Below are 21636 nucleotides of genomic sequence, written 5' to 3'. Positions count from 1 at the left end.
TCATCCACAATTATTCCTGAAATGCTATTAACCACAAAAGAATGAAGATTTCCACATGGAAAAAGTAGCACAGAGGGATATTGTTTTAGTATATTTCACTTACAAATTGAGAAAAAGATAATGAGCATTCCAATCCCAGACTGTAAAGTGTAGGAGCCCAGAGCTAGTAGTATGGAACCATTAGAAAAAGTCACAAAATAGTAATTTAATTGAATTTACTAGGTCACTGCATTAGAACTCTAGTACCAAAACACTATGCTAAGAAGAATAAAACCAGACACAGTTATGTGATCAGTATCTTTTGCTTGAGAGAGAAAAAGTCTACTTCACCTTTATTAGGACTAAACTTTAAGGCCTTAATTCACTATACATTATTCACATTGTTACATTTTAATACAGTAGAGAGGTAATCAGCTCATTAGCTCTGAAATGCATTTAACAATATACTTTTCTATGGACTTTATATAAAAATAACTGAGCTGTTACATCCTTTAATTACCAGTTAAGAAGTAACAAATCTAAGACACTGTAACTGCTGCTTTTTCAAGAAAAACAAGAGCACTTCAAGCTTTGCCACCTTAGACTGCTCTTTTGTGAACAATGCCCAGTAACAATTCTCCCTTACACCAATCAGTCTGTCAATATGCTTCTGGAATCACATTCAGCTACTAAAGGATTTCCTTTTTGCGGACAGCAGCTCATGTCCAATTTGGCACTGGTTTTCCTTTTTTAAGTTCACAGGGGGAAGATACTTCCTTTGTCCCGCCACAGAAGGCTATCCAGACAAATACTGTGGCTGGATTTAGAACGAGAGATTCCATAACTTTATTGCCATTGTTAAGGATTATAGCCATGGAAGATGAGAAACTATCATATTCAAAATTCATCCTTTAGGAGAGAGATGCCAAAAATGCAGCTCGGCAGCCAAATATGACTCTGTGAATCCTAAAGTGCAGCTGTGGTCTTCCCTCTGACACTTACTGCAGGGTGGGGGCAAAGCTGATCAACCACAGGTTTTTATTGCTGGTGAACTAAAAAACAAAAAGACCTCTCATAATCAAACAGGAACAGTGCACGCACAGGCAAATACTATGGTTGTGTTAATTTAATTTTGCTTTTAAAATTTATACAAAAGTGTAGCTCTTTAACTCCTGGCAAGTTGCCAAAGCTGGTGGCATAAAGTTTGGGAACCTTTGATTTAGGGCATTATGCCAACTGATCACCGGGAAGAATCAAGAAAGAATCTACCCATTGAGAATTGGGAAGGTACATTTTGGGAGGGTATTTGTTTTTCTCTGAAGCATCAGGTACTGATCACTGCTGGAAGCAAGATACTGGAGTGGCTGGACCATTGGTCCAAATAATTATGGCAACTTTTATGTTCATATGTTTTCTTGTTTTCATGGCTTATTTAATATTTGTAACAGCCTGAAACATTAGAAAATAAACAATGTTAAAATGCACAGTATTTAGAAAGCGGGTCTTGGCTTCTATATTTGCTCTTGCAAATACAATTCATCTTTACTTTTTAATTAGTTTTCCTCAAAGTCTCCCCAACAGTCCTTCCGAGTTTCTTGTTGGGATCTATGCTCCACCTCAAGTTTTCAGACAACATACAAACTTGGAAGTTAACAATTAAAAAATGAACAACTATGTGGCCTGATGGACCAGTAGTAAGTACAGATAACGCCATGACACAAAATAAAAACAAACGGCCTCTGGAATCCGCCCTTTTTGGATAGGACTGAAGCTTCTGTCAAGTTAGACTCATTTTATGTGTATCGCAAAAAACAGCATTAGCTCGGCACAATGATTATAGCAGCCACACAGCAGACTCTGGACATCTTTTGCTTGTCTAGCACATCATCAGTTTTTGGTCCTATGTCAGCCTCTAGTTTTCATAGCCCATGAGAGACTCCACATTTCTTTATATAAGCATCAGGTCCCCTTACATTGGATGAGACAGATTTAATTCACAATAGAAGATTGCAATGTCATATGTTGAAAACATGGTCAGTGGCTAACAGTTAGGAACCCCTAATTGTTTGTGTGACAAATATTCCACTGAAAAATGGAGCAACATTAGAAAACAATGGTACAGTATTGTCAATCTCAGTTCTGTCAGTGCTGCAGCTGGTATTCATATGCTTTAGTTCAATCTGATAGACACGTCTTCACAGTTTCTAGGCATCAGTTTAGCAAGAAATCTGGTTCCCGATATCCAAAGAGTTTAAAGTCTCCTTCAAAGCGGGCATATAGGCGTCTTATATCTCTCTTGCTAATTCCTGAGAAATAACGCTCTACCTTTGTTTTGTTGTATACCGTTATTCCTGGTGGAATTGTGGGATATGATACCAGATGGTCTATTCCTGCTTCTTTCAGGATATATGGAGCATCATCCTCCAGGGTTTCATGGTGTCCAATCACACTATAAGTTATTTCACATGGGGCACAAAGTTCCACGTATGTTACCCAATGAATTATGTGATCACCAAACTGAACATCTAGCCGTCGGTGGTTAGGGTCCCCCAAATAGCGCACAAAGTCCTCAAACTGCAGCCCCCTAGTCTCTGTGCGATTCTTCCTGTATTTCCGAATAATGCCAGGAGCAATTTCATGCCTGTACCAAGGTTCAAATCGAGGATTGTGGACAAACTTATCCTTAAATGCAGAAATAAGTCTTTCAAATGGATCTCTTACAATAAAAAACTTGAAGTATAAATTCAGTCTAAAGGAAAACAGAAATGGAAGGGATTAAACAGATCGATACATAGTTCACTTTTTCTAAGAGCTACAAAACTGAGATAAAATACAACCTCTGAAATACCAAGAATATGACTTGTAAGAAGTAACCCACTTTTCATCTATCTCTGAATACCACTACCAATAACACTTGAAATAAAATGTTTTACTTGTTTTAATACAAAACAGGATGTACAAATGGTCACCTACTAAGCAGGGTTAGTCATAGGAGACAAAATAGCTAGGGCATGTGGTGAAGTATCTAGGAGAAATCTTATCCAGGATTACTCTTAGAGAGTACGCATTTCCAGGGACCTGATTCAAAAGCCATTAAAAGCAATGGGAATCATTCCACTGACTTCAGACCTGAGCTCAAATGAGCTTTGGGCTTTAGACTTGGCCTCAAAGGAGATGCCACCTTTCGTTATGGAACTATCCCCTCTCAAAACCAATTCTTCAAGCTGGCTTATAAAAACCCTTAGTCTTATACCCAACAAAAAACTACATTTTCATAACCATCCAGGTATAAGTCTCCTAAGTGACCACAATCATTTTGTTCCTATTCTCCCTCTTTCTCAACCTTGGGGCCCAATTGATTTCAGTAGCATTACTTATGAAGTAAGGCACTTGTTGATGTGAATAGGGGTGGCACAATCTGGCCCTTAGATTGTAAGTTTTTCTGAGAAAGGAATCTTTGTCTATCTTTTATTTAAAACACCCATAACACTTATGCTGTTATATAAGTAACAAATGAACCAGAGAAAACCTAAGCACATCTAAGCACAGCCTGGGTTTGATTCTCCACTCCATTTCACCAGTAATGTTGGTTTTACTCCTCTGAAGTGAACATGGGATGGTAACACCAACATCAACAGAATCAGCAGAGTTACACCAGTGGTAACACCAGCGTAACAGAAACTGAGATCTCCTTGGTTCGATCTGTATTTTAATGTGTGATCCTCCAATTTTCCTCTCTTGTTCAGAAACCTAACTAACTATCTCCCTGGGAAATCACCTCTTACCGTTTTTGAATTTCAGAGTCACTGAAGGAGGATAAGCGTGGAAGTCCGTTCTTCTCATGGTCATGTACTATGTTCTCTGGGATCTCTTCTATGGAAGAAAATGCTCCTAGATAAAGAAGATAGACAGAAAAGGTTACCTTTAAAAGAGGTGGGGAAGGATGTCTCATAGTGGTGTTTTTATTTGGTTTCTCTCTCTTCTGTGGCATTAGTAGCTATGGTTACTAGGTACAAAAGCTGCTAAATAAGGGAAGATTCAGACTGCAACACTAACGGCTGTTCAACACTCAAAAGAATACAGATTTGGAGATTTGTAACATGACAACTCCTGTCTAAACCAAAGCAGTGTTCAAGTCTCTCAATAATGCATGTTAAACAAGCCTTATCTGTCAACCCTCCCCGCCCTTCCCACAACTTTCCTCCCACATAACCTGAATCCGCCCTTTTTTTTTATTTTAACATAAATCACAACATTGTTCCTTTTCTCTTGTTTTAAGTCATTCTACAATTTATTTTCACTGACCAGGCTACAATTCTACACCCTTAAGTGTATGATTGATTCTTCATAACTCATTGCATGGCCAATTAATAATGTATATACAAAATCCCAATGTTACAGAGCTGCAGCAGCTGCCAAACTGAAAACTGAGAATTGCTGTCAAAACAGAAATTCCAACTTCATGCCACAGAAATCTTACAGTACTGCTGAAAAATGCAACTTTTTTTTATGGCTAGACACTTGAAATAACAATTGTTCCTTTTGTTGTTGGGTTCAAGTCACAGGATTTAAATTACCCTGGTTCAGGGGATTGTGATCCTTTATGATTCACTTGTTTAAAAATTCTATTCACACGGTGCCCGGCCTGCAGTGAGAATATATCCACCAAATAAATCCTCAATGGCTCGGATAAATTACTTCTGAGGTAAGCTACAGTGATATTTATTCTAGCAGAAAGAAGGTAATTTTTAATTTTTCAAAAAGGAGACATTTAAAAAGGACTAAAAGGAACTGCAAGGAATGAATGAGTGGAATTAAGTATCTGTTTGTAAAAAAAGAATGTTAAGAAATTAGTTTTAATGCTTCCCTCATTCTAGTGATTCTGCCCTTTTCCCCTCAAACAAAAACCTTACGCGCATAAGAGCAAGTAGGTACCATTTAAAACAATCAAGACTTTTTTCCATTGAGTGTTGCCCACTTTCGGAGTCTGACAGAACAGGATCTTGTGCTTGTCACAAACAAATATTCGGTCCAAGACAAACTTGGAAACGGTAGTATGAGAGAGATTCCTCAACGCTGCATCTCTGCACACATTCCTGAGAAGCTCAATCCTTTTCACATGGACCAGGGGTTGGTGCATCAGTTCTTCAGAAAAAACTTTTCCAGTCGGCTTATTAAAAAAAACAAAAACAAGCAAAAGTTTAACTTCTAGATCAAATTTTAGAGAGTAAGGGACCAAGCAGTAAAATTCAGTATCCTAGTAAAGTATATATGATGTTCCCCCCTCTTCTGTATAAAAAATATTGCAAACTTTACATCATCCCAGTTGGTTTCTTTTGGCTTCCTCAGTGTTGCTACTACAGAGGCTGGTGATTTTCAATCATTATCTAGGAGGGTAAGAACCTTTCTATACAGCAATTTTTATCCAGTTTGGTCTAGTCTGTATAGAAAGGAACAAACCAGGCTTTTTACCAGAACTTAAAATCCCTTATCTAAGCGCAGTGGCAAGTAGGAAATTGTCCAGGTGGTGGGAAGGCAGAGCTAAACCATTAGTTTCAGCAGAAATTAAGTTTTCATTTGAAACATAAAATTTTTTTAGCCCTTATGGATGGGAAGATAACCTTCCGGATGCAAACTGATGCTGTGCTGACTTCCTGTATCTGCACACACAGACAGCCACAATGCATCCGTTTCTCCAAGCTGCAGCAAAGTAAGGTTGACCAAATTCTGCTCAGTTTCACAAACGCTCTTCAGAACCCCCAACGGGCAGCAATGAAGCAAACATTAATGTCCTTTCACTCTGCAGCTGCTTGGGAAAGTTTTGCACAGCAGCAGAAGCAGGCCGTAGCACTATTCTGGGTGGGGAGGAGGAACTACTTAATCAAATAGCAACTCATCAATCAGGAAGACAAGCAGAGATCATAGATTTCAGAGTAGCAGCAGTAATATCTTAAGAACACATCAGGGTAAACAACTCAAGCTCCGTTTTATGGAAATGGTCATATCTACAATTATTTCATTCAGTGTTAGGAGTTGGCTTTCCAGAAAGCATACAGAGCATTCTGATTCTGCTAAAGTGAGACAGTGGAATGCTTAAGGAAATTCCCCCCCAAAAGACCCACAGATTAACAGTTTAAAGTAAAGCAGCTTGGGTTTATGAGGCTGAAAGCTGCTACAGCCTTACAGCTCTTGCAGGGTAATGAAGCTTATGGCCTTTCTGCATTAGCCTCAGAACAAGAGTTACTACATATAGAGAGTTAAGGTCAAGCATGTGACAGGGGGGGCTAAACGTAAGTGATTTGATCCTCTGAAGAAGGGCATCTACAACAAGCACCTTAAATCTTTCAGAGTGGATGGCGCCTTGGTGAACAACCTACTGCTTACAGGGAAGGGGCCAGTGAAACATAAGGCTTGAAGCACATTCTGGCCTCTTCTTCAATGCTTCTGATGTTCTCCTTTTGCACTTCTGTTCTGCTACCCAACCTCCAATTTGGGTGATGCAACCTCCTCATTGTGCTAGCACTCTCCATGACCCACTTCCTCACTGCACCTCCAAGCTCTCCTTACCCCATCCATCTCCACTGGGCCTCTTAAGAGCCACAGGAAGTGAGCACCTTAGGAGGTCTACAGAAGGGAGTACTGGGGTTAGCAGGGACTTGGCAGAGGCAGAAGGAAGAGCATCAACAGCAGAAGGTGGCAACATTCACCCTTCCCTTTAAATAGATGAATTAGGATCCTTCCATTTTAATTGCCTCCCACTTTCTGGTCTCAAGCAAGGATCTGGCAGAACTGTGGCGACCAAAAAAAAAAAAAAAAAAGGCGGGAGCTCTTTCTTTATAAATAGCTTGCCTGATTAACCTCAATTTTGTGTGGGAAAAAATCTGTATTTTCTACTAACAAGCTTCCCTAGTGACTGGTTTACACTGTGAGGCTTGATTCTTTAAGGAAAAGGGCTAGAAACTTTCATTTAAAAATGGGAATAGGGGGTTAAAAGAAAACAAATGAAAGAAAAAGTGTCCTTACATCGCCAGCAGTTATTTTAAGTGAGTCTAAGCCAATGACCTATCTAAAATAACTTTTTAAGTTACTGTTCGATCAAGTAATATTTGGTCCTGTGCACTAGATCTCAACTAGATGAGTCCAATGAACTAAATTTTATATAGGGTGGTTGGACACTGAAGAAAACCACACATTTTCACTCAAATTTTCCTCTCGTTTTTCCTCCCTTTTCATATTGTCTCTTGGTGCAAAATAGTAAAAAGTTGGAAAGCTCTGTTGACTCTGCTGAACACCTCCATTTCTAGGCTATCAGGCACCATTAACTTCAAATGCAGGAGAAAAATTTACCTTTGCCCCAGGCCTGACTACCAGCTTTTGGATTTTAGAAGAGGGATGGGCCAAAATCTGATTTATAAGGAAAATTCATTTACAACCTTAACTATGATGTGGCTACCGACAGCCCATAATCCCCCATGTTATTGGTTCCAGCTGCATTCTATCCATATTATCCTTACAGATTTCTTAGTGTCACTGCCGACCTCAGTACAAATGTTAGAAACATATTGTGAAGGAAGAGACCCTCCTCATTTTATTTTCTTGAATAAGTCCATTATTCACTTTGAGCTCACAGCTACACAGGTAAAATTCAGAAGGATTTGATTAAGGGAGCTTGGAAACCCAAGCACTGTCATCCATGTTAGCATTCAAAGTGTCAAAAGCTTCAAGCAAAGTGACTGTGAAACATACGTAAGGAGGCTAATTAAAAGCCTTTTTGTTTTCCACCCCAATTCTCCATGGGAAAACAGGATCTTGCTTTCTGCTGCTACTCCTCTCCAATCTCTCTTGGCCATAATGAAATCTGAAAAACCTAGCAGATTGCTTGTCTGACTGTAAAACATCCCCTTTGCGTGTATTCTGGATTAACAGCACTGCTCAGCACTTCAAGCTGTCATAAAGTCATGGGGGAGATAGTATTGGACCCAGACACTTCATTATTCTTTCCCAGATATGCAAGGGCAGATTTTATACACTTACAATATTGCCAGCCTTACATCAAAATACTATCCAAAACCCAGGGCTTTCTTGGTTTGAGCATTCTGGTAATGACTTCAATTTCAACCTCTACATGCAAAAAAATCGGCCATAAAATGACTTGAGACAGTGGGAAAAATATGCTTCCCTCAGAACATCACCAGAACAGCCTCCCTCATCAATTCTTTATTCCATGACATGGGGTTACTGGCATGTCTCTGTAAATTAGAGAGTAGCAGACTTGTTTTGCCTAATTTCCAATCACTCAAAATTGCATGCTAGAAAGTTCATGTAATGAAGTCTATTGGGTTCATGTTCTGCTTAGGTGAAACCTTGAGATGTGGAGCAGAGAGTACACAATACAAGCAGAAGGGGAGTGCGGGGGAAAAGTGGAATGGAGCAGGCAGAGCAAAAGACAAAAACAGAGAGACTGCACAGAGGACTAAAGGAACCAAAAGTGGAAGGGCGAGCGGTGGGGAGAGACACTCTAATTGCAAAATTAAATACAGTGGGCCAAATTTTGCTGTCAAGAACTGTGCAACCCAACTGACTGCAATAGAAGCTGCCCAGAATTTAGGGTGGTACATATCTGTCACAAATAGGGCAACCACTTTTGCTAGCTTTGTGAGCAGCACGGATGCTATTCTCTCCTGAAAACACAGCACACATTTCCCTTTAGATAGAAAGGCAGTTTTTCAGTTGACTCACTATTAGAAAATAAGGGACTTACACTATTTGGGGGAAGAGGTTTATAGCTACAAACCAGTTTTGTGATCCCTGCGATGAGGTGTCTATCCCACAAGAGGCCCGAACACATAGAATAGGCCAATTAACCTTACAGGCTGCATCTGGAGGAAAGCCAGGCACTGATAAGGCTAATGGCTGATGATGCCCAACTGGGGGAGGAGCTGGATAGGCTTATAAAAAGAGGAAGCTGGTGGTAAGAGGGGGCTGTTTAGAGAGAAGCACTGCAGTCACTGTCTAGAGGGTAAAGAGCCTACAGAAACAGAAACAGGGTCAGAGCTTGAGCAGAGCATGGTTGCTGGGCACAGGGTCCCTGGGCTGGAACCTGGAGTAGTGGTTGGGCCTGGGTTGCCCTACTGGCTACTGGGAAAGTGACACAGACTTGGCAGTGAATCAGAAGACTGCATGAAACAGCTTGTCCAGTGGGATTTTGATACTGCGGAAGGGGAGAACTAAATAGTGACTGGCCGGAGGGCTGAGACATGAAGAGGGAGCATCCTGACTCCAGAGAGAGACCATAGGCCAAGTCACAAAGAGGGAGTAACTTGAGTGGAGAGAGAGAAAGAGAGAGAAATCAGGGGCAAGCAACCAAAGAAGGGTATGTCAGACCAGTTCAAAGCTAATCCCCAGGTGCAGCCACAAGGAGGCGCCCCAGCAGTGAGCGAACCCCATGATAACTCCAAAAAGAACTGTATGAAGTTCACCTAACTTTATTCTAAATAAAAGGGCCAGGTACATATTTCTTGTCCAGCAATTCCTGATGCCCTAAAACAAGAGCTTTCTTTCATTAACTCTGTATTTTCACACATTTTTCAGCAAACTTAACAATTATCTCAAAAGCAGGCACCTGAATTTCTTCAGGCAAACATTTCTCCTCTGGCACTTGTATCTTTTCAACTTTTGTCATAGCCGTCAGCATTAATGGCTCTTGCTTGACACCATATACTAGATAAGAATGAGAGAGAAGAGAATTATAGAAAAATGTACAATTATTTCTGCATTACAGCCAACTACTGGTATCAATTATTGAATCAACACACACATTTTAGGGCTTGCTTTAAAATGGGAGGTTATTGAAACAAACATGGCACAATATGGCTCACTAATATTTTAGAGGATGTCCTCTTCTGGGATTTTGGTTGCTAAGGGCCAAATTCACCCTTAGTATAATTTCAGTAGAATTACACCAGGGATTAATATTGCCCTATGTCTTTATTAGGCTTTTATTAACATTGCATAAGGAAGAACAGAGAAACACGTGAATTCATAAATCCAACGCTGTAAAAAAGATTCATCTAGTCATTTCACATATTGTTCGAGACACTAATGTATGATATTTAAATTATATTCAGTGGACAAATGATTATAGCTATATGGGTTTGACAGCAGGAGATTTTTACTTTCAGTAAACTCAGCTAAGTGTAGCCAAAAAGAAAATTAATCCATCAGTGTTTGCGCATCTTAGTATGCAGGTTTGTTGTGTTGTAAATGTGACCGTTCAGGGCAACCGCGCCTGTATTCCTCCTTGTGGTTCATAAAGGCACCCACTCCAAACTCCCATCTCCTCAGCCGTCACCTCTCTTGGGCCGACATCCACTTATCTCTCTTTCCTAACCCCGGTTTTTCCAGGCTGCACAATTCCCTGCTTACACCATGATATTCCCAGCAAGCTAGACTGTTCAAAAGGCCAGTATCTGCACTTTGCTTTCTCTCCAAAGGCTAGAACCCATGTATTATCTGTAGTTATAAGTTAACACCACAACTCTTTTTAAGCAGGCACATATTATTTTTTAGGTGAAAGCATTACAAAGAAAAATATTAAAAACAATAAAAAAAACACACACTAAAAATCTTATCAGAGGTCACCCTAATTTCAACAAGGGATCTGGTAGGTGTCAATCCTTCAGAACTCAGAACTGTTTTTTCCCCATGGCAACAAGTTCATGACAGTCTCAGATTCAGACTCAGAACCACCATGAATATTTCAGTCTTTCCTTTATACAGCTTGAGACTTTGATCTTGGCCTTATGTAAAAGGTGATCAGCTCACAATGGCCCACTCCTCAGGGTGTACCTTCAAAAAGCTTTTGCATAACAAAGGGTGGTGAATTTGCATTTACCTTCCCCTAGACCCTGTGGACTCACCTTCTCCTAGACCCTGTGCACTCAGAGGAATATCTGGTCCAGGGCAGAAGGAAAAAAATGCCATACTCATAAAATATGGAAAACAAATAATTGATTCAAAGAACAATTGCTAAACAAAATAAATTAAAATAAACAAGTCCCTTGTCAACTGAGTAAAATATTTTTGAGGATAATCCTCACTATGAGTATTAATTGTAAGGGGTTGGGTCATACTAGTTTTCCCCCAGTTTAGCACTCTATATTTTTTTTCTTCTGTGAAGACAATCACTTGTCTCCATTTGTCCTAGTACAAAGATAGGCACCCTCCAGCACTTGTTGCTCCATTCACGTGCCTGTAGTGCAAAGTGAAATTTACAAGATCTTTTCACTTTAACTTTACTGTTTGCACAGGGAGCAAAGCAGCAATCTGAAATTGAAGTAAAGAGGAAGTAATCAGATTTTGCCATTTCCCTTCATGGCAGCAGCAAAATGAAATTTAGGGAAACCCTTCAATTTCCTGTCAATTCAACTCTGTTCGTACATAGAACAAAGTAGCACAGTAGGGAGAGAGAAGGGGAAGTGAGCAGGAAGATAAATGGGAAAAAAAGGAAGACTGTTCCCTTGTGTTCCTCATCTGTTGGCTGTCTTCACCTGGTCTCTTATCTTATTCTGCAGTAACCCCTGCTCCAAAGAGCTTACAGCAGAGGTGGGCAAACTACGGCCCACAGGACCCTCCTGCCTGGCCCCTGAGCTCCTGGCCTAGGAGGCTAGCCCCCAAACCCCTCCCTCCTATTCCCCCCCCCAGTCCTGGGGGAGGGGGCCGTCAGGGAGGGGGTGAGAAGCAGGAGGGGTTGGATAGGGGGTGGGGCCGGGCCATGCCTGGCTGTTTGGGGAGGCACAATTTTGGAAACCGGATGCAGCCCTCAGGCCAAAAAGTTTTCCCGTCCCTGGCTTACAGTCTTTTCGTTCTATTTTTGTAGTGCTATCGTGTCCTGGTCCATGACTAGAGCTCCTAGACACGACCCACAGTACAAATGATAAATAAATAACAGTTGCAAAGATATTGTGGGACACACATCCACACCCACACATGTAAAGCCTTCCCTCAAAAATAATATTCTATTGTAACTTTCAAACAAACAAAGATTCCCAACCCTCTGCCCTAGGGCTGAAGACAGTGTTTCTCAAACTGGGGTTGCCGCTTGTGTAGGGAAAGCCCCTGGCAGGCCAGGCCGGTTTGTTTACCTGCCCCGTCCGCAGGTCTGGTCGATCGCAGCTCCCACTGGCCGCAGTTTGCTGCCTGGGCCAATGGGAGCTGCTGGAAGCGGCATGGGCCGAGAGACTTACTGGCTGCTGCTTCCAGCAGCGGTGACCCCAGTTTGAGAAACACTGGCTTAAGATGTCTCCTACAAAAATAATTCATCAAGACAGTATATGGCACTTCATTACGTAACTCTCACATTTTTATAGATGTATAAAAATACTTGAAAGAGCAAGTCACCTGCAAATTAAGGACAATTATGAATCTCAGTGAGAATTTATTATTGCTGAAACTAGAACAGAAGTGTCTCAACTTGCAAGCTAAGCCATCTTACCTGTCAAGCAGGTTCATTCTTCTTCAAATTAGTTCTGGAGTCGTAATAGGAAAATTAAGTAGTGGTAGTGAAAAAAAGTTATGTAACTTAAGCAGACTGAGGTGGAGGAGGATAAACCAATGCTTGCTAAAAGCTTGTATATCACAACAGGAGGAGATTAAACAAAATGAAAACTACCACTTCTATAAAGACAAGGGGAAGGAAGTCAGTTATTTATTTTTGAGGATACACGCAGATAAGATAGAAAAATCAAACAGAAGGCAAAGCGAATCATGTCTCACTGGAGACCAGAGTAGACCCCAAAGAATCAGTTCAGCTCTAAGGCACCAATCCTGCAATGAGCTTCTGTAGGCAGACTTCTGAGCCAAACTGCACCGCTGAAGCAGTCTGCTCAAGCACAGGCCATTGCGGGACCCGGGCCCAAGTTCCAAACACATTAAAAATAAGCCAGAGAGTTGCCTACTGAATCACAGAAGCAAATAAAGACCTACAAAGCTATCCATCGAAAGCAACTCGGACAAAACATACACCTTATGAAAACTGGTTGAGTTAACTCAAATAAATAGTATTTTCTACCTTTAAATTGTCTAGCAAGGGTTGACAGCTTGTCACTTAGGAGGGTCAGAATATTTTTTATAAGTAATCAGTAATTAGATAGAAAAACTATCACTATTAAATATTTCCTGACCAAAACAGGTCAGGGCCAAAATTACTCTCCCTCTTTCCCCCACCATCATTTTGGTAAGTCATACACAAAACTAATGTTCATGATCCGTTTCCAGAAATCTTTAGCTAACAAACACTGTTCTTACAGCTGTCTGCATTCTACACAATATCACTGGATGGCAGTTACTTAGCACAATAAATAAGGCTCTGATTCTGCACAGTTATGTACGTATTCTATGTGAATACTCCCAATAAAATCAATAAGGCTATTCGCAGTGTGTAAAGTTAACTATGTGCTTCAGGCTTTGCAGGATTGGAGCCTAAGGAATTGCATTGTCTTCTGTTCCAATAGCAATTCTTTAAGTGTCTTAAAAAGATACAAGAATAGAGTATCTTCTAACATCACACACACACACTCAAAAACACTATCTGCATGTCATGTCAGTGCTTTCATCATACACTCCCTGCAGGTCTGCTTGTTAACAGCAACACATCAGTATACAGAGAATGCGGCATGCTGTGTGTAGTGTCATCAAGTACCTTTAAACTCCTTATCAGTCTAATACCATCTGGGCTACTTAGGCTAAGCAAAAGCCTATAAGCTATTTGTCAATCAAACAGCAGAGGATAAAACTGAAAGTAAGGAGCAAGGCAGGAGAGGTTAGGGTACGTGCACTGCTAATCAAACTTTACACCATGTCTCTTGAATGCTGTAAGATAGCAAATATTTAAAATGGTGCAGAAAATAAAGACTATATAGTTACTATTTAGTTACTGTGAAATTTCCCTTCTCTCTAATAAGGAACAAAACAATTCAGGGGATTGCTGCATTGCTTCAAACACACACCATTTGTTTACTGACTAAGATGTTGAAATTGAATTGGTTCAGGAACCTGTTTATTAAAAGGCAGACTCTCAAAATGTAATCCTCTCTGTTCCTAAATGTAGGAATCTGGTAGCAATGTTATTTTTCAGGTTTTTATAAACAAGAATGTAAACTGTAGAAGCATTAGCATTGTCACTTGCTAGCAATGTATAAATGCATTGCTCCAATCTCTAATCCTCTAAAATAAACAAAGAGATAACAATGTGTTGGGATCTGCGTTGGGCACAATGATTACACTGCCACTTTTGGACAGAACATTGTTCAATATTCTGTATTATATCAAATTTAATTAAAGGTGAACTTACCATCTGGGTCTTTAAAAGTCAGTGTGATGAACTTGCTAGCAACCATGAACATGAATATCACCCAAAAGCATGCAGCTAACAGCAGCCACTGATGGTGCATGTTGTCAGACGTGAGCCATATAAAACTTTTGTATTTTCCTGCTTAAAAAATAAAAATAAAAAAATTACCACATACGAAATATATTTGTTTCTATTTTATAAAACCAGTACTTTGTATAGCAGACATTAAAATATACATATTATATTTCTGCCTGAAGTCAAATACACCTAGCGGATTAAACTTTATAACAATATAGCCTTTAATATACACCTCTACCCCGATATAATGCTGTCCTTGGGAGCCAAAAAATCTTATTGTGTTATAGGTGAAACCGCATTATATCGAACTCACTTTGATCTGCCGAAGCGTGCAGCTCCACCTCCCCGGAGCGCTGCTTTACCGCGTTATATCTGAATTTGTGTTATATCGGGTCGCGTTATATCGGGGTACAGGTGTACTTAATATTTCTACAGTTATGATATAATTTTATTACTAGTGTCATAGTAGCTGCTAGAGGCTCTAGCCTGGCCAAGGCTGCCATCATGCTAGGGTCCTGTATGAAAGGGTAGTAAAAGAATATCCCTTCCCCAAAGACATTACTATTTTGGGCCCCCATCCTGCAATCGGATCCACATGGCAAGCCCTTTTTCTCTTACAGAGTCCTTCAAAGTCAACAGGGCTCCAGGAAGGTGCAAAGTTTCACCTGGAGAGATTGTGGGATCAAGTTCTTGGTTTAAAGGCAAAGTACAACAGGCGGTGAACCAAACAGGGATGGGAGAGAGGATGGAGTAACAGTAGTAGGCTACTAATGCATGCAGTTTGCAGATCTGCTGGGGTAGGAAGGTTGCATGTTGGTTTTGTTTAGTTTTGATCAGCAGCTGACATCTTAGCAAAAAAATTCTCTGAAAGGTAGAATACAATGCTTTTAAAAATAAAAACCAAAAATGATTTAGGATCCCATACATTAACTGAATACACATTTTCAAAATGTATGCATTTGTAGGGTGGGATTTTCAAATGGACTCAGCACTGGCCTAACTCTGGTTGGTAAAACTCCCATTGACTTCCATGGGAGCAGCTAGGCCAATGTTGAGTGCTTTTGCAAATCCCACCCATAAAGGTTAAGTCTATACAACTTTTTAAAATTCTAGTTCAATCTCCATTTACCTGCCAAGACCTGAGACACCTCAAGTGTTGATGTTTCATTGCAAGAAAGAAGCAGAAGCTGTATTTCTAACCCTGCTTTCAATATCAGTACTGCCTCAACTGTTGCTGGATAAACACAAGACACCCAAGGGCCTGAACTCAGGTATTTGCACTTCACCTCTAAGAGAACTCTTCTCCATGAAGATAAATGACAATGAAACTTTGATAGCTCTTAACAAAACGAGGCTCTAACATACAAATATCAAAACGATGTGGTGAGGCTTAGCTAAATTATTAGCTCCCCCACCCCTTCAATCACCGGGGAAACCAAGACCCGACCAAATTCCATCAGAGGGTAATCACATGTAACTTCCATTCACTGGAATGGGAATTTCAAATTCTTATCCTTGGGATTTTGTACCCTGTTAAGCGAGTTGCCAAAGATGTTGTGGAGAGTGACAGAGTTGAAGATAGACTAGTTATCCTGATTCCCTGGTCTTTGCTTAGATCGTAAGACCAAATTATTTATATACTTAAAACAGAATTAAAAAAAAAAAGCATGTCCTATTGAACAGTTCATTTATCAAGTATACAGTAGAAACAAAGCATCTTTAAAGTATTTTTTCTGGGATTCCATTTGCAAGATTGATAATCAATTACCGATCGATGCCCTTCTCAACCCCTACTTTTCTCATTCCTGCAAAGCTTAAATGACAAAAGTAAATGTATTTCATATTGTTCAGCTGTGTCCCTTTCCTTCCACCTGCTGACCTGCACCATCTCTAACATCCCCAGTGTTGATTGCTTTTCTAGCCAATGTTTGCCTGATTGGTTCAAGCAAGGCCCATCCAAGAAGGCTTTGCTCCTGTCAGTAATAGTGACAACGACATTGAGTGCCATTCTTTGGAACACGTGCAAGTAGAAGAATATAGATTTGGGAATTCTGGAACATAAGTAGGTGAAATGGATGTGGGGAAAAGGAAGAAATATTGTATTTCCAATTACAAATAAAAATCCAACAATCTTTTAACTTTTGGAACCGGTGTTCAGAGCTGCTTTTGGAGGATGCATAAGAAAATCTAATCTACCATTATTTGATATATTAAAAAGACAGTTTCTCTGTTGTTTTAAATATTCACTAGGAACAGACACATTCATAACCATAGTGGATATTGAAACATTAATACTATTTTTTGCAGTAATGAAAGAGATCAAATTAAAAACTATCCTACACAACATAAAGTTCTCTTTAAAAAAATTGGGCAATGTCATTTTTGTTGGTTTGCTGAGTTAGGGCCCAACCTTGCAGTATGATGATCTGTGTGTGGACACCAGGATCTGCTTGTGTGGAATTTAGGGCATGTGGATTCCAGAGCCCTGGCACAAACTGCTCAATGACAATCTTACAGAAGTTTTCAGTTCTCAAATGTATCATTTTTAGTTTGGCTGTTGAAAGAGACAGTTTCCTTTATTATCATACTTTAAGAGTTTTCTTCTTAAAAACCATGCTCAGTCACATTCAAGTCAACTATCCTTTGGAATTTTATAGACTCTGTAGAAGATTCATCTCTGCTACCCTCACAGGAGAACAAATATCTTGTATCCCATTTCTAGGTCAATTCCCATCTTCTAAGCACAACATTTCTGAATCAGGCTTTACTCCATTATCGAAAACTGGAGGCCACAAAGGGCAAGTACTATGATCGGAATTTGAGAGCAAGTTCCCACTGATTTCTTTCCAGACTCAAATCAGCAATAGTTCAAAAATAGGTTTCATCCTAGCACAACATTGTTACAGCCCTTTCCCTAAGATTCGTGCTAGAGTCTCAAGTCTCAGAGGTGACCTTTTCCAGTTTATCACAACACCCATGACATCATCATCTTCTAGCAATTGAGTCAAAACTTTTACTCTTGTTTACAGACATCCTAGAACTTCCACCAGCACTTGAAAAGTTTATTAGACTCTTACTGATCAGATAGAGATACAAAATATGAGCCAGGAGGCCCTTCACCATGTTTAATGGTACCTCATTCCTTGAGTAGCTCTGCAGAAAATAACAGGATTACTCCGACTAAGGTCTACTGAACACAAATGAGGGAGGCAGAATTCGTTCTTTAATATTCATAATATATCTGCTAGGAAGACAAGTTTTGTTCTTATGATGAATATGTGGGTGCTCAGTAAGGATTATTAACCTCTATCCCCAAATGTGATTTATGTATTGAATTTCTAAGATGATGTGTTAGGCTATCAGAGAGGAGCAGACAGTTTCAGTGTACTCAGATCTGCAGGATAGTAGCAGTTGGTATATACAGGAAACCATAGCCAGATCCTGGTCTAAGGGTGGAAGAATGATTCCACCCCAAGATAGGAAAACACAAAGAACATAAGAACATAGGAACGGCCGTACCGGGTCAGACCAAAGGTCCATCTAGCCCAGTATCTGTCTACCGACAGTGGCCAATGCCAGGTGCCCCAGAGGGAGTGAACCTAACAGGCAATGATCAAGCGATCTCTCTCCTGCCATCCATCTCCATCCTCTGACAAACAGAGGCTAGGGACACCATTCTTTACCCATCCTGGCTAATAGCCATTTATGGACTTCACCACCATGAATTTATCCAGTTCTCTTTTAAACGCTGTTATAGTCCTAGCCTTCACAACCTCCTCAGGTAAGGAGTTCCACAAGTTGACTGTGCGCTGCGTGAAGAAGAACTTCCTTTTGTTTGTTTTAAACCTGCTGCCTATTAATTTCATTTGGTGACCCCTAGTTCTTGTATTATGGGAATAAGTAAATAACTTTTCCTTATCCACTTTCTCAACATCACTCATGATTTTATATACCTCTATCATATCCCCCCTTAGTCTCCTCTTTTCCAAGCTGAAGAGTCCTAGCCTCTTTAATCTTTCCTCATATGGGACCCTCTCCAAACCCCTAATCATTTTAGTTGCCCTTTTCTGAACCTTTTCTAGTGCTAGTATATCTTTTTTGAGGTGAGGAGACCACATCTGTACACAGTATTCGAGATGTGGGCGTACCATGGATTTATATAAGGGCAATAATATATTCTCAGTCTTATTCTCTATCCCCTTCTTAATGATTCCTAACATCCTGTTTGCTTTTTTGACCGCCTCTGCACACTGCGTGGACATCTTCAGAGAACTGTCCACGATGACTCCAAGATCTTTTTCCTGACTTGTTGTAGCTAAATTAGCCCCCATCATATTGTATGTATAGTTGGGGTTATTTTTTCCAACGTGCATTACTTTACATTTATCCACATTAAAGTGTAAATTGCAGAATTGAGGCCTATGGTGGTGTTTTTATTCCACTGGAGTATTTTGCTCTGGGCTGTTCAATTACCCAGTGTGAAGAGTAACTGTCTTCCCAAAAGTAGTTGCCTTTTTTCCAGAGAATGGGTGCACATGCCATACTCCATCCTGCCTCTTTTTGTGGCCTATTGGTTTATGAATATAGAATAATAGAAGATTAGGGTTGGAAGAGAGCTCAGGATGTCATCTAGTCCAACCCCCTGCTCAAAGCAGGACCAACACCAATTAAATCATCCCAGCTCAGGGCTTTGTCAGGCAGAGCCTAAAAAACCTCTACGGATGGAGATTCCACCACCTCCCTAGGTAACCCATTCCAGTGCTTCACCACCCTCTTGTGAAATAGTTTTTCCTAAAATCCAACCTAGACCTCCCCCACTGCAACTTGAGACCATTATTCCTTGTTCTGTCATCTGCTACCACTGAGAACAGCCTAGTTCCAGCCTCTTTGGAATCGCCGTTCAGGTAGTTGAAGTCTGCTATCAGATTCCCCCTCACTCTTCTCTTCTGCAGACTAAACAAGCCCAGTTCCCTCAGCCTCTCCTCATAAGTCATGTGCCCCAGCTCCCTAATTATATTCGTTACCCTCTGATGGACTCTCTCCAATTTGTCCACTTCCTTTCTGTAGTGGGAGGCCCAAAACTGAACACAATACTCCAGGTGTGCCTCACCAGTGCTGAATAGAGGGGAATAATCATTTCCCTTGATCTGCTGGCAGTGCTCCTACTAATGCAGCCTAATATGCCGTTAGCCTTCTTGGCTCAGTTTCTCCTCCCTTGGTTTTCGCACCTCTACTGCTAGAACAGGGCCTCATCCTTCCTGATTCAACTAACCTCGTTATCTCTAGCTTGCTTCTTGCTTGCATATATATACCTGCCCCTGGAAATTTCCACTACTTGCATCCGAAGAAGTGGGTATTCACCCACGAAAGCTCATGCTGCAAAACGTCTGTTAGTCTATAAGGTGCCACAGGATTCTTTGCTGCTTTTACAAAATATTCAGGTTGCTTCCAGTCCCAAGAGACCAGTCACTTACCCCAGATCATTTTGTATCTTAGATCTTACACCAAAGACAACACCTGTAGCCAATCCTGTAATTAACTAAAGGTTTATTAACTAGGAAAAAGAAATAAGAGAGTTACTTATAGGTTAAAGAAAGCCAACCTATAACACAAATGAGTTGCAATCTAAATCCTAAAAGACAGAGTTGTAGCGATTTTCTTGTGACCCTGTTTTATCTTTTACATTTAGTCTTCCAGTCTGTGAAATGAGCTCCCTTGCATGTAGCATTTCCAAGGTGTGATAGGGCCATTCACCAATACTCTGGGTCCCAATATTCATTAATGGCTCGTTTAATCTTGATAGGCCTCTGAATGGGCACGGGGGTAGGGGACACAATTTCTGAGCCTGGGTTCACAAGCTCAGAGCAAACATTTTCCTCATATCATGGATACAGGTCCTCTCATCAGGGTGTGGGTTATGGGTCATTTTGGATGATAATGCTTAGCTTCCTATAGTCCACACAAAACTTCATGGTTTGTCTTTTTAGGTACCATCACAATAAGAGATGTCCAGAGGCTTTTTGACTCAGTAGATACCCCCATCACCAGCATGCTATCTACCTCTTCCTGGATCTGTTTCTGCATTTCCTTTTTAGCATGACATGCCTTTCTAGGAACAGGGCAGGGCCCTGAAGTTTCAATAGAATGTACAATCCTGTCAGTTAACCCTGGCCAGCTGGAAAATACAAGTCTGTGGTGGTTCAAAAGGGCCAGCACTTCCTGCTTTTGGGATGCATCCAAACTCTTCCCGAACTCAGTGCTTTCCAGGGGACTTTCTTCCTTGCTCTCTCTGACCAAATCAATCAAAGGAGCATTAAACATTTCCTCATCAGCACAACAAATCATATTCACTGCCATTTCCCTTTCATGGTAAATTTTTAATCTATGTTTGCACAGATCCCCTGCCATACTCTATCATAAGTGACCTCAATTATTCTCTCTATCACCTCCAAAGGTCCTAACCAACAGTCCTACATTCTGTTTTTCCACACTGGAATCAGCACTAGCACCAAATCACCAATGCAAACGATCTTTCCTCAGCATGCCTATCGTACCAACCCTTCGGTGTCTCCTGACTTTTTTCAAGGTTCTGTTGCACTAAATCCCTCAGAGCCTGTACATTCTCCTTAAAACAAGCGACAAACTCCCCTACAGGCTGTCCTGTTTCCTCTGTCCTGCACTCCCAAGAGCCTTGAATCAAAGCTAGGGATCCCCTCACTGCCTCCCAAACAGCATATCAAAGGGGACAAATCCAGTAGATTCTTGGGGAATATTTCTGTATAGCAAATATGAGAGTAACACATCCCAGTCATTCTCGCACCTGCTGACATACATTTTTAGCATAGCTTTTAAAGTTCCATTAAATCTTCCCACTAAACCATTGATTTCTGTATGATAGGAATCTAACTGTTGCTCCCTCACTCCACATAATTCCCATAACTGTTTAAAGACTACAGACATGAAGTTTGCACCACAGCCTGTCAAGATCTCTCCAGGAAAACCTACTCAGCTAAAAATAGTGAATAAAGCTGTAATCACTGTTTCAGCTTCTGTATTAGATAGTGCTGTGGCTTCAGGGTACCTGGTGGCGGAATCCACCAACATGAGTATATGGCCACGTAGTGGGGCGGACTGCCCCACTCCCTGTGAGAGTGGGCTGCGGCAGGCCAGGGCACCTGCGCAGACAGGGAGCCAATCAAAGAAGGGCTTATTGTGAGCCAATCAGGGCC

General features: G+C 40.7%; 1 protein-coding gene across 6 annotated transcripts in view; it reads right to left on the bottom strand.

The window, feature by feature from the left end:
- Window positions 1-1953: 1953 nt before the first annotated feature.
- Window positions 1954-21636, bottom strand: part of CHST10 (carbohydrate sulfotransferase 10) — a 30827-nt gene continuing 11144 nt past the window's right edge. For 3 of the 6 annotated variants that reach the window (XM_039513609.1, XM_039513633.1, XM_039513616.1), the window contains exons 2-6: window positions 14330-14467; window positions 9602-9699; window positions 4915-5149; window positions 3765-3870; window positions 1954-2728 (exon numbers count right to left, since the gene is read on the bottom strand). In XM_039513609.1, the coding sequence (XP_039369543.1) occupies window positions 2191-2728; window positions 3765-3870; window positions 4915-5149; window positions 9602-9699; window positions 14330-14429 (1077 nt within the window). In that variant the 5' untranslated portion in view covers window positions 14430-14467 and the 3' untranslated portion in view covers window positions 1954-2190. Of the gene's footprint in view, window positions 2729-3764; window positions 3871-4914; window positions 5150-9601; window positions 9700-12472; window positions 12748-14329; window positions 14471-21636 lie in introns of those variants that run through there. The other 3 variants (XM_039513640.1, XM_039513623.1, XM_039513639.1) reach the window with 2 other exon arrangements.

The sequence above is a fragment of the Mauremys reevesii genome, linkage group 1, assembly GCF_016161935.1.
Source record: "Mauremys reevesii isolate NIE-2019 linkage group 1, ASM1616193v1, whole genome shotgun sequence".
NCBI lineage: Eukaryota > Metazoa > Chordata > Testudines > Geoemydidae > Mauremys > Mauremys reevesii.
Note: the sequence above shows the minus strand (reverse complement) of the source record. Positions and strands in the feature narration are given on the sequence as shown.